The sequence below is a fragment of the Oncorhynchus kisutch genome, linkage group LG25 (genome assembly GCF_002021735.2).
Source record: "Oncorhynchus kisutch isolate 150728-3 linkage group LG25, Okis_V2, whole genome shotgun sequence".
In the NCBI taxonomy this organism is placed as follows: Eukaryota; Metazoa; Chordata; class Actinopteri; order Salmoniformes; family Salmonidae; genus Oncorhynchus; species Oncorhynchus kisutch.
Window position 1 is genome coordinate 34,756,332 of NC_034198.2, and position 13,577 is coordinate 34,769,908.

At 44.2% G+C, this 13,577-nt stretch overlaps 2 protein-coding genes across 2 annotated transcripts in view; one reads left to right on the top strand and one right to left on the bottom strand.

The window, feature by feature from the left end:
- The window catches only part of LOC109889438 (CDP-diacylglycerol--glycerol-3-phosphate 3-phosphatidyltransferase, mitochondrial-like), a 30,057-nt gene extending 18,906 nt beyond the window's left edge, over nucleotides 1-11,151 (top strand). The window contains exon 10 of the mRNA XM_020480864.2: nucleotides 10,057-11,151. The gene's annotated coding sequence lies outside the window, so the exon portion shown is untranslated. The remainder of the gene's footprint in view (nucleotides 1-10,056) is intronic.
- Nucleotides 9,956-13,577, bottom strand: part of LOC109889439 (dynein heavy chain 17, axonemal) — an 80,397-nt gene continuing 76,775 nt past the window's right edge. Inside the window, exons 76-77 of the mRNA XM_031804569.1 lie at nucleotides 11,246-11,471; nucleotides 9,956-10,289 (exon numbers count right to left, since the gene is read on the bottom strand). Coding sequence (XP_031660429.1) covers nucleotides 10,042-10,289; nucleotides 11,246-11,471 — 474 coding nt within the window. The 3' untranslated portion in view covers nucleotides 9,956-10,041. The remainder of the gene's footprint in view (nucleotides 10,290-11,245; nucleotides 11,472-13,577) is intronic.

Below are 13,577 nucleotides of genomic sequence, written 5' to 3' on the forward strand. Positions count from 1 at the left end.
TTCATTTCACATTTCCACAAACTTCAAAGTCAAATCAAATGTATTTATATAGCCCTTCATACATCAGCTGATATCTCAAAGTGCTGTACAGAAACCCAGCCTAAAACCCCAAACAGCAAGCAATGCAGGTGTAGAAACACAAAGTGTTTCATTTCAAATGGTATAAAGAATATGCATGTCCTGAGCTACAGACAGTTAGATTTGTATGTCATTTTAGGCAATTTTAAAAAGGGTCCGACCCTAACTAGGCAAGTCGGTTAACCAGTCGGATTTAGGGGGGCTCTATTTTAATTTTTGGATGAAAAACGTTCCCGTTTTAAACAAGATATTTTGTCACGAAAAGATGCTCGAAAAGATGCTCGACTATGCATATAATTCTTTGGAAAGAAGACACTCTGACGTTTCCAAAACTGCAAAGATATTGTCTGTGAGTGCCACAGAACTGATGTTACAGGCGAAACCCAGATAAAAATCCAACCAGGAAGTGCCGCATATTTTGAAACCGCCTCATGCCAATGACTCCTTATATGGCTGTGAATGAGCTACGAATGAGCTTCCCCAAGGTGTCTACAGCATTGTGACGTCTTTTTAGGCATTTCCCTTGAAGAATGGCTGTAAGGGACCATATGGCATGTGGTCACATGGTGTCTCCCGCAGAAAACCTTGCGTAAAATACTGAGGTAGCCATTTTTCCAATCGCTTCTTATGAGAAACCAACTGCCTTGACGGATATATTATCGAATATATTTGTTAAAAACACATTGAGGATGGATCCTAAACAATGTTTGCCGTGTTTCTGTCGATATTATGTAGCTAATTTTGAAATAAGTTTGGCGTTGTAGCATTTTGCGGGCGATTTCTCAGCCAAGCATGGTGAAGAAACGGGAGCTTTTTCGCCTACAAAAATAATATTTTTGGAAAAAGAACATTTGCTATCTAACTGGGAGTCTCCTGAGTGAAAGCATCCGAAGTTCTTCAAAGGTAAATTATTTAATTTGGTTGCTTTTCTTATTTTCATGAAAATGTTGCCTGCTGCCAGCAGAGCCTAGCATAGCATTATGCCACGATAAACTTACACAAATGCTTGTCTAGCGTTGGCTGTAAAATCTGAGATGACAGTGTTGTTAACAACACTAAGCTTGTGTTTGAATATATTTATTTCATTTGCGATTTTCATGAATAGGGAAAATTTCTAGGGGTATTTATGTCCGTTGCGTTATGCTAATGCATTTGAGGCTATGATTACGCTTCCGGATACGGGTTTGCTCGTCGCAACTGGTTAAGAACAAATGCTATGATTACATTTTTAAAAATGAAATACAAATAGGACAAAACCGACAAGCGACAACACTATATAAAGAGAGACTTAAGACATGGCAGCAGCACAAAACATGGCACAGACAACCGCACAAAGGGCAAGAGGGTAGAGACGGTCCAGTTTGAGTTTTTCACTTGCTGCAGTGAACTGAAAAGTGGAGCGTCCCAGGGACGTGTGCTATGGGGATCTTTTAACAGAATGTGACTGACAGAACGGGTTTTGTATGTGGAGGATGAGGGCTGCAATATAGATATCTCAGATAAGGGGGAGTGAGGCCAAATAGGGTTTTAAATAAGCATCAACCAGTGGGTCTTGCGACGGGTATACAGAGATGACTAGTTTACAGCGGAGTATTGAGTGCAGTGACGTGTCCTATAAGGAGCATTGGTGGCAAATCTGATGGCCTAATGGTAAAGAACATCTAACCGCTCGAGAGCACCCTTACCTGCCGATCTATAAATTATGCCTCCATAATCTATTATGGGTAGGATGGTCATCTGAATCAGGGTTAGTTTGGGAGCTGTGGTGAAAGAGGAGTAATTACGATAGAGGAAACCAAGTCTAGATTTAACCTTAACCTGCAGCTTTGCTATGTGCTGAGAGAAGGACAGTGTACCGTCTAGCCATACTCCCAAGTACTTGTATGAGCTGACTACCTCAAGCTCTAATCCCTCAGAGGTAGTAATCACACCAGTGGGGAGAGGGGCATTTGTCTTACCAAACCACATGACCTTTTGTTTTGGAGGTGTTCAGAACAGGGTTAAGGGTAGAGAGCTTGTTGGACACACAAAGCTTTGATGTAGAGCGTTTAACACAAAATTCGGGGAGGGGCCAGCTGAGTATGACTATCATCTGCATATGAATGGATGAGAGCTTCCTACTGCTTGCTGTTGCTGTGAAGAGCGTGGTGCCTAGGATCAAGCCTTGGGGTACTCCCTTGGTGACAGACAGTGGCTGAGACAGATGATGTTCTGACTTTATACACTGCACTCTTGGAGGTAGTTTGCAAACCAGGCCAAAGACCCCTCCGAGACACCAATACTCCTTAGCCGGTCCACAAGAATGGAATGGTCTACCGTATCAAAAGCTTTGGCCAAGTCAATAAAAGTAGCAGCACAACATTGCTTAAAATCTAGGCCAATGGTGACCTCATTTAGAACCTTTTTAAGGTTGTAGTGACACATCCATAACCTGAGCGGAAACCAGATTACATACCCAAGAGAATACTAAACCCAGTCAGTTAATTATTGACACGTTTTTCCAACACTTTTGATAAACATGGCAAAATAAAAATTGGCCTGTAACAGTTCGGATGAGCTTGATCTCCCCTTTTTAATAAAGGCCGCACCGTGGCTGCCTTCCAAGCAATGGGAACCTCCCCAGATTCGGGGGGAGCGGTTTGGCGATGATTGGGGCAGCGACCTTAAAGAAGAAAGGATCTAAACCAGATTTTTGGGGGGGTCAAGTTTAAGGAGCTCCTTTAGCACCTCGGACTCAGTGACCGCCAGCAGGGAGAAAGTTTGTAGCGGGCAGGGGAAAAAGAGGGAGGAGCATTGGGTAGTCACATTAGAAGGGGTGGGAGATGAGGAAATGTTGGACGGGCAAGGAGGCATGGCTGAGTCACATAGGACTCGACTTAATGAAGTGGTGATTTCTAAAGAGCTCAGCCATGTGCTCCTTGTCAGTAACAACCACATTAACATTAAGTGACATGGGCAGCTGTGAGGAGGGTTTATTTTCCAGGTCTTTAACTGTTTTCCAGAACTTCTTGGGGTTAGACCCACAAAGCGAACTGCTCCTTAGTTACTTTAACTTTGGCCTTCCGGATAGCCTGAATACACTTATTTATAATTTGCATGAATGAGAGCCAGTCAGCCTGTCAGTATGCGTGTGCCGAGTGATTTGCCAAATGGAATTCTTGAGGCGGAGTAACTCTGCCAGATCAGGGGCTGAACCCGTTTTTTGTTTTTTCCCATTTTCTTCATGGGCCTGTATTTGTTAACGATACCACTGAAAATATATAAAAAGTCTTCCAAGTGTTTGACAGAGGGGATCAAGCTGATTCTATACCAATTTACTGAGGCCAGATTGTGAAGGAAGTCTTGCTCATTAAAGTTTTTTTGCAAGCGTCTATGACAAGTCAGGACAGGTCGTTTCACTGAGCAGCCATTACAAACACCGGCTGTAAAACAGTGATCACTAAGGTATCAGTCTGGTGTTTTCTGTAATGACCTGTAAGGATAGCATTAATGGGAGTAGCCTTTTCTGGGTGTTTTGAGTCATCCCTTGAATATGAGAGACATTTTGGGAGTGTCATTGCATTCGGTCTGGTCAGGTAGTTTAAGCATGTCCCTAATTTAGGTTGCACAGCAGGACAAATTCAGACTTAGTGTAAGGGGCCAGGAAAGAGCTTAGGGCACAGGCAGGTGCTGATGGTGGCAGATAATAACCAGCAATTAATTGAAAGTTTAATGTGTAAAACTGGCAAATCAAATTGTTTGGGGACAGACTTGGTGGAGACAACTGACCACGTTCCTTGGTAAAGACTGACCACCTTTGGACGATCTGTCTTGCAGAAAAAGGTTATAACCAGAAAGGTTAACATCAGTGTTCAAAACACTCTTTCTTAACCATGTCTCAGTAAAGACCAACACATATGGATTGGAGCTGTGAACCCACACTTTCAATTGGTACATTTTAGGTAATATGCTTCTACTGTTAACGTGCAGAAATCAGTGAGGCAGAGCACAATTCAGAATTGGGGTTAGCAACAGTAGATGGGCCACGGTGTACATGCACATTTTCCAGATGTAATACAATCGGGGCACGGCAGAGGACAGGGAGCGCTCTGCAGTGTTGATTTATAACATTTGAATCATATTGTACAGCGATTTCATCAGGTAACATGAATACAAAGCCGGTGAGAGGTGGTTAGAATAAGATGGGAGGCCAAGAGTCTGTGTAACCAATGGAGTCCGAGTCCCAAGTGTGGGAACAAACAGACTGTCCCATGGTTGGGTAAACAACCAAGTTCAAAGTCAATATACCACGCATGAGGCAAATGGCATAAAGCACAAGAGAGAAATACACTGCTCAAAAAAATAAAGGGAACACTTAAACAACACAATGTAACTCCAAGTCAATCACACTTCTGTGAAATCAAACTGTCCACTTAGGAAGCAACACTGATTGCACAACAGCATGTGCAATTTATTGTCAAATGGAATAGACAACAGGTGGAAATTATAGGCAATTAGCAAGACACCCCCAATAAAGGAGTGGTTCTGCAGGTGGGGACCACAGACCACTTCTCAGTTCCTATGCTTCCTGGCTGATGTTTTGGTCACTTTTGAATGCTGGCGGTGCTTTCACTCTAGTGGTAGCATGAGACTGAGTCTACAACCCACACAAGTGGCTCAGGTAGTGCAGCTCATCCAGGATGGCACATCAATGCGAGCTGTGGCAAGAAGGTTTGCTGTGTCTGTCAGCGTAGTGTCCAGAGCATGGAGGCGCTGCCAGGAGACAGGCCAGTACATCAGGAGACGTGGAGGAGGCCGTAGGAGGGCAACAAACCCAGCAGCAGGACCGCTACCTCCGCCTTTGTGCAAGGAGGAGCAGGAGGAGCACTGCCAGAGCCCTGCAAAATGACCTCCAGCAGGCCACAAATGTGCATGTGTCTGCTCAAACGGTCAGAAACAGACTCCATGAGGGTGGTATGAGGGCCCTGAGGGTGGTATGAGGGCCCGACGTCCACAGGTGGCATTTTCCAGAGAACACCCAGATTGGCAAATTCGCCACTGGCGCCCTGTGCTCTTCACAGATGAAAGCAGGTTCACACTGAGCACGTGACAGAGTCTGGAGACGCCGTGGAGAACGTTCTGCTGCCTGCAACATCCTCCAGCATGACCGGTTTGGTGGTGGGTCAGTCATGGTGTGGAGTGGCATTTCTTTGGGGGGCCGTACAGCCCTCCATGTGCTCGCCAGAGGTAGCCTGACTGCCATTAGGTACCGAGATGAGATCTTCAGACTCCTTGTGAGACCATATGCTGGTGCGGTTGGCCCTGGGTTCCTCCTAATGCAAGACAATGCTAGACCTCATGTGGCTGGAGTGTGTCAGCAGTTCCTGCAAGAGGAAGGCATTGATGCCATGGACTGGCCCGCCCGTTCCCCAGACCTGAATCCAATTGAGCACATCTGGGACATCATGTCTCGCTCCATCCACCAACGCCACGTTGCACCACAGACTGTCCAGGAGTTGGCGGATGCTTTGGCGGATGCCACCTCATCAGGAGCATGCCCATGCGTTGTAGGGAGGTCATACAGGCACGTGGAGGCCACACACACTACTGAGCCTCATTTTGACTTGTTTTAAGGACATTACATCAAAGTTGGATCAGCCTGTAGTGTGGTTTTCCACTTTAATTTTCAGTGACTCCAAATCCAGACCTCCATGGGTTGATAAATTCGATTTCCATTGATAATTTTTGCGTGATTTTTGTTGTCAGCACATTCAACTATGTAAAGAAAAAGGTATTTAATAAGAATATTTAATTCATTCAGATCTAGGATGTGTTATTTTAGTGTTCCCTTTATTTTTTTGAGCAGTGTATAACAACTTGGGGCTAGCCATTATAAGTTCAGAGTCACTCGCCTTAACAGTGCATGTGTGCTGGAGGCGACTGAAAGCTCGGGAGAGAGGGGGGTACCTACACCAGACGGGGAGACAGGCCAGGGCAGACGGTTTAGATTGCCTGGATTCCGCCTGGCAATGGGAGTAGGTGTCACAACCACTTGGGAGAAACTTTTCTCGGGAGGCAGATTCCTTGTAGAAAATCCCAGCTAGCAACTCTGTCTTTTCCACGTGGGAAAAGGTCATTAGCTAGCTATATTTTTTTAAGTGTTGGCGACATGGTCCTTTTATGACATCCAAACCAAAGTTGTTCTGTGGCTGTTATATTCTGTGGAGGATATATTCTCTGCACAGATGGAGGGGGCTTCAAAGGCCTCTGCATTTGGGGGAGGGTGGGGGGGCTGTGAAAGTCTCCTGCCATTGTTAGGCTTGAGTTTTCACACCTCACTTCAGTGCTAATTTCAGTCAGATTCTTTCCTAGCAGTTTGATAGCCTTATTTAATAAGGTTTATATAAAATTATCTAAAGATTGTCTTTTCCTTTTTGGCTTCAGAAAGTAGGTTCAGACTGAACATTACTCACTCAGTGTTGTGTTGGATGGTATTTCCATGTTCCACTGTGTTTCTGCAGGTTTTGGCTTGTTTTAGTTTTTCTTGATGGTCCTTGGTGATAGTAGTCCAGGTCATTTTGCCCAAAATCAAGGTTTTAGGTATGGAATTGTGACTTGGAATTGTGACTGTTTTTAATGTTGAGGTTAGTATCCTGTACAAGTCCTTGCAGGTTGTGGGCTGACTGTTTTCTATACTGAATATTGCCAACCCAGACAGCCTTTCCTGAGACATTACGCATTATACAGTATGTCCATTGCGCTGTGTACAATATAAACTTAGTTTTGAATACCAGAGATAAGGGACTGTTGATATTGCAACCACCCAACTCAAACACCGGTTCACCAGTATGAACAAAATGGGTAGGATGGGTACCCCAACCAGAGGCCATGGATTACAAGCAACATCCGCACTGAGCTAAAGGGAGCTGAAAGCTGCCGCTTTCAAGGAGCGGCACTCTAACCCAGACGTTTAGAAGAAATCCCACTATGCCCTACGACGAACCATCAAACAGGCAAAGCGTCAATACAGGACTAAGATTGAATCCTACTCACCGGCGCCAACGCTCATCGGATGTGGCAGGGCTTGCAAACTATTACAGACTACATAGGGAAGCGCAGCCGCGAGCTGCCCAGTGACACGAGCCTACCAGATGAGCTAAATGACTATGGGCACTTCGAGGCAAGCAACACTGAAGCATGCATGAGAGCACCAGCTGTTCCGGACGACTGTGTGATCACCCTCTCCGTAGCCGATGTGAGTAAGACCTTTAAACAGGTCAACATTCACAAGGCTGCATGGCCAGACAGATGACCAAGAATTGTACTCCGAGCATTTGCTGACCAACTGACAAGTGTTTTCACAGACATTTTCAACCTCTCCCTGACCGAGTCTGTAATACCAACATGTTTCAAGCAGACCACGATAGTCCCTGTGCCCAAGAACACCAAGGTAACCTGCCTAAATTACTACCAACGCGTAGCACTTACATCTGTAGCCATTTATCCCAGAAACCATAGACCCACTCCAATTTGCACACCGCCCCACAGATGAGACAATCTCTATTGCACCTGGACAAAAGGAAACGCTTTATGTAAAAAATGCTATTCATTGACTACAGCTCAGCGTTCATTGCCATAGCTTAGTGATGAGCTATGGAGGGCACTAAGGACCCTGGGACTAAACACCTATCACTGCAACTGGATCCTGGACTTCCTGACGGGCCACCCTCAGGTGGTAAGTGTAGATAACACATCTGCCACGCTGATCCTCAACTCAGGGGTGCATGCTTAGTCCCCTCCTGTTCACCCATGGCTGCATGGCCAAGTACGATCCCAACACCACCATCAAGTTTTCAGATGATGCAACAGTGGTAGGCCTGATCACCGACAACGATCAGACAGCCTATAGGCTGGTCGCCTAGTGGTTAGAGCATTGGACTAGTAACCAAAAGGTTGCAAGATCGAATCCCCGAGCTGACAAGGTGTAAATCTTTCATTCTGCCCCTGAACAGGGCAGTTAACCCACTGTTCCTAGGCCGTCATTGAAAAATAAGAAATTGTTATTAACTGACTTGCCTAGTTAAATGAAGGTAAAATAAATGGGGAGGAGGCAGTGTGGTTTCAGGATAACCTCTCCCTCAACGTGATCAAGACAAAGGAGATGATCGTGGACTACAGGAAAATGAGGGCCGAACACGCCCCCATTCTCATCGACGGGGCTGTAGTGGAGCAGGTTGAGAGCTTTGAGTTACTTGGTGTCCACATCACCAACAAACGATCATGGTCCAAACACACCAAGACAGTCGTGAAGAGGAAATGCCGAAGCCTATTTCCCCTTAGGAGACTGAAAAGATTTGGCATGGGTCCTCAGATCCTCTTAGTTCTACAGCCGCACCATCGAGAGCATCTGGTTGCATCACCGCCTGGAATGGCAACTGCTCGACCTCTGACCGCAAGGCACAACAGAGTGTGTACGGCCCAGTACATCACCGGGGCCAAGCTTCCTGCCATCCAGGACCTCTATACCAGGCGGTGTCAGAGAAAGGCCCTTAAAATTGCCAAAGACTCCAGCCACCCTAGTCATACTGTTCTCTCTGCTACCGCACTGCAAGCGGTACCCGAGCGCCAAGTCTAGGTCCAAAAGGCTTCTTAATAACAGCTTCTACCCCCAAACCATAAGACTCCTGAAAAGCTAAATAAATGGCTACCCGGACTATTTGTATTGACACCCCCACACACACACAAATTTTTTACGGTGCTGCTACTGTTTTATCTATGCATAGTCACTTTACATCTACCTACATGTACATATTACCTTGACTAACCTGTCCCCCCGCACATTGACACATTGACTCCCTGTGTATATAGCCTCAATACTGTTATTTTATTGTTGCTCTTTAATTCTTTGGGGTAAATACTTAAATGCATGTTTTCTTTAACTGCATTGTTGGTTAAGGGCTTATAAGTAAGCATTTCGCCCTCCACCTGTTGTATTCGATCTGTTTGCATCTGCCAATATACTGGCAGCCCAGTATCCAGACGACCTGTCCCCAGAGCTTCCTATACAGTTAATCTTTTCTGTAACGTGTTGAGCCCGGCTTTAAGGAGAATGAGGCTAAATTAAAAATGTTAAAGAACTACAACTCCCTTCTGTCTAGTTTCCCTGATGTTGCTATTGCAATCAAGCTCTTAATTTTTTTTAAACCATCCCTGTAACTGTCATTTCTGCGACGATCTTTTTCTAAACTAAAACTCAAAGAACTACCTAAGAACCATTAGGTTCTCGGTCTGATATGTGATTTTAAACACCTGAGTAAGCTCCACTGGCTGTGAGGGTGTCCGGTACGCCAGCGCTAGTATCAACACCTTACCATCTCCATGTGGTTTCACAGGTACACCCTCCAGGTGCAGTTTCCCAGAATAAAAGTTAAACGTGGTTATATAAGTCTGTGGTTGAAGTAAGTACTTACTGTAGCTGTTATCTGCCAAAGAGGAGAGGAAGGAAAAAAGAAGAAAAAAAGCTTAGCTCTAACAATAGCTGAATGGTTAAAAATGGATCTTATCTACAGTATGTTTATTGTTACTGTACTGACAACAGGCTGGAAGCCTTCCAATAATCACACCGCACTTTCACATTCAAAAGGTTATCGCCTGAAGTTTGTGTGTGCATGCTTGTATTGTACCGTTCTTTGCATCTGTGTGTCCTAACCATGCTTGTACAGGCTGCCCCCTAGTGGACCTTCCTAGGAACACTGGGACAGTGAGAAAGCTGTACTATGATACAGTGGAGTGTGTTGAGCTTGGAAATGGCATGAAACAACATCTTTCTCTTACCTCACCGATGTCTGTGTTCATCACATTCCTCCAATAGACATATATGACAAATCTGTAATTATTTTTGTGCAACATTGATGCTTTTTATTAATGAAAAAGGTAGTTCAGATGAGTGGTCTGAGTGTTTCTGTGTTTTCTCTTGCCCCTCTCTTACACACTGAGCAGGAGGCAGACAGCGGCCAGTACCCACTTGGCAGACTTCTCCTTGGTCTTGAGGTTGAAGGTCCAGATGAAGGTGGGACCCCTCATGCGGGTCTTGTAGACGGGACACTCATACACGTTCTTGGTCTCCTGTCGGTCCACCGGTACCGCCTTGATGAAGATCACCGGCATGTTGGGGGTCAGCTCCTTCAGTCGAGCATCCGCTATCACCCCTGTCTGTGTGTCCCAGCGTGCCCCTGTACATACACAACCAGACACACACATACCTACTGTAAAAAGTTTAACTCTAAACATATAAAAACATCTCTCCACAATGAGACTGTATGGTTGTGTATATCTACAGTACTGTACAAATGGACCACTTAGTTATTAATGCCTGAGAAATAGCAGTGTTTTTGTGGTGGAAACTAGTTGTGTTTTCCATTAACTACAAACATTAATATGCTGAGTACATGTTGTCAGCAAGAGGAACGTTACTATAGGATGTTTTGTACATTCCATATCCATTAGTTTTGTATTGACAGTGGAATCTGGTACATGATGAGAGTAGTGGGTCTGAAGGTGAATACACAAACTGTGTGTGGACAGCCCGCTATCTGTGGAGTTTTGAGATCCCTGGAGGAACCTTAAGAACAGTTGAGAGGAGAACTGATCTAGCAGTGTTTACTATGGTACTCTAACCAGCTCATCCAGTGAGTCATCCCAGGAACTGAACTTGAAAGTAAGTCGGAATAGTAGAATGCACAAGGTGCAATTTATAAATTGGGTAGTGCATCAGTTCCTCTTGCCATGTCAGTCATTTATTCAGAAATGTCCAGATCAACTAGCCCATAGATTTTATTGTAATATTTGGGAACTCCTGCACTAAACAGCTCATACAGTGAGGCACCCCAGAAACTGAACTGGGCACTGTGTGTGTGGATGGATGACTCTGTAACCTAAATGATCAATATTATATATATATATATATTTTTTAAATGGTTTAAAGGTTTGACTGCACCTGTGTTATTGACTGACTTCATCTCCAGGAGATGGATGCTAATGGATAAAATTGCCGCAAATGTGCCTTACAGTGTATCACTTTGGAGATAAAAAAAAATAATAATAATCTGGCATGGCATTTTTGTGTGTGTTTTACTACATAGGGAACAGGATGCCATTTTTAGAATGCAACCAAGATGATAACCCGTACCCTCCATGTAGAGTCCGTAGACGTAGGCCCCCTCCCTGGGTGGACTGGTCATGTCCTCGCGGTTCTTCTTGGTCACCTCTACAGACAGACACATCCTGTCCAGAGGCCACTCATTCTTCCTGGCCATGGACTGCATGATAGCTGTCAGGAACGACTGGGGGTTGAAGAACCCTGCCAGCCACACCGTGGTGGGGAGAGCGAAGTCTGCTGTCCACGACTCCAACTCCTACACAGACAAAAGCGATCAGCACGGACAGAATATTCAATACGATCGCATGTTATCGATAATGCGTCTTTCGAATACAATGTTCCCGGAGATCTCATTCTCGGTAAATGCTATGTCGGCTCAATTGAAAATGACCTGGCTTTAAAGGGGAGCTGAACTTCCTGATTTAGCATCGGTTCAATTCTCATTAGGAAATGCGACAGAACATCTGTGTTTTGGAGCTGTGTTTTGATGTGTTTGTGTTCGAATGTGTGAAGCGTTTGTACTTTAACTCTGTCAAAACCGTACAGTCACTCACCCTTCTAGTTAACTTGAACCAGTCTAACCAGGTTTTGTATCGAAGTCGCCTAGACTAGCAAGCAAGCTAGCCGACTTCTTTCGCCCAATTTAGCTTCAGCCGGCCTGTGTGCGACCATGGCAAAGTTGGCCTGACTTAGGCTATCCAAACTTTGGGGCTAGTTAGGGAACGTCCAATAAATTACACAATGTAAATGGAACAATATTTTCATGTTGCACACCTAGTTGTCTCATTAAATTATTTCAATATTAGTATATGATTTTCTACCATTTTAAAGTTGGTTTGCGATTAAGTCATTGAGATTTTGAGCTATTGACATTTAAAAAAAGATTGTCCCATGTACATTGTGTAATCCCCATAGGGATATATGTCAAACCATATTGACCATAGGCATTACAATTGGGTTGCGTGCAGATGCGCTCTGAATTTGATTAATTGGGTGCTGTGGGCAGGATGGAAATAAACCCAACCAGGATTCTCCCCAAAGAATGTAAGAGGGGTGCTGTGCACTGTAGAAGAAAAAATGTATAATATATATATATATCATACAAGGCCCGTTTTTCCTCTAGATAGCAGAAAATGTCCAAAGGACGGAAGCACTGCCCTCTCCGGGACTCTCCCCGCCAACGTACTCAGCAGCACCACCTTTTTAAAAATCCTGGGGAGAACCCTGCCAACCCAAGGAAAACTGTTACGGTACCCTTCATTCTGTGACATACAAGTTTTTCCAAATTCTCTCGCAAATCTCAGTTTTGGACGAGACTGACTTTATGACCAATTATCATATTTCCACTGTGTAGTAAATTTTGACAATAATAAATGTTTGCCTCATCACGCAGTTGTGGGGAATTCTGACCTGAGTTAAGCACATGTAAATGGAACGCAATTCCCTTTTTTTATTCACTTTTCTCTCTGCATATACACTGAGTGTACAAAACATGATTTTTCCATGAGACTGACCAGGTGAAAGCTATGATCCCATATTGATGTCACATCTATCAGTTTAGATGAAGAGACAGGTTAAAGAATGTGTAAGCCTGGAGGCAATTGAGATATGGATTGTGTATGGGCATGACAAAAGATTTAAGTGCCTTTTGAACGGGGTATGGTAGTACAGTTGAAGTCGGAAGTTTACATACACTTAGGTTGGAGTCATTAAAACTCCACAAATTTCTTGAAACAAACTATAGTTTTGGCAAGTCGGTTAGGACATCTACTTTGCATGACACAAGTCATTTTTCCAACAATTGTTTAGACAGATTATTTCACTTATAATTCACTGTATCACAATTCCAGTGGGTCAGAAGTTTACATACACTAAGTTGATTGTGCCTTTAAACAGCTTGGAAAATTCCGGAAAATGATGTCATAGCTTTAGAAGCTTCTGATAGGCTAATTGACATAATTTGAGTCAATTGGAGGTGAACCTGTGGATGTATTTCAAGGACTACCTTCAAACGCAGTGTCTCTTTGCTTGAGATCATGGGAAAAGTCAAAAGAAATCAGCCAAGACATCAGAAAAAATTGTAGACCTCCACAAGTCTGGTTCATCCTTGGGAGCAATTTCCAAACGCCTGAAGGTACCACGTTCATCTGTACAAACAATTAGTACGCAAGTATAAACACCATGGGACCACGCAGCCATCATACCACTCAGAAAGGAGATGCGTTCTGTCTCCTAGAGATGAACGTACTTTGGAACGAAAAGTGCAAATCAATCCCAGAACAGCAGAAAAGGACCTTGTGAAGATGCTGGAGGAAACGGGTACAAAAGTATCCATATCCACAGTACAACCAGTCCTATATCG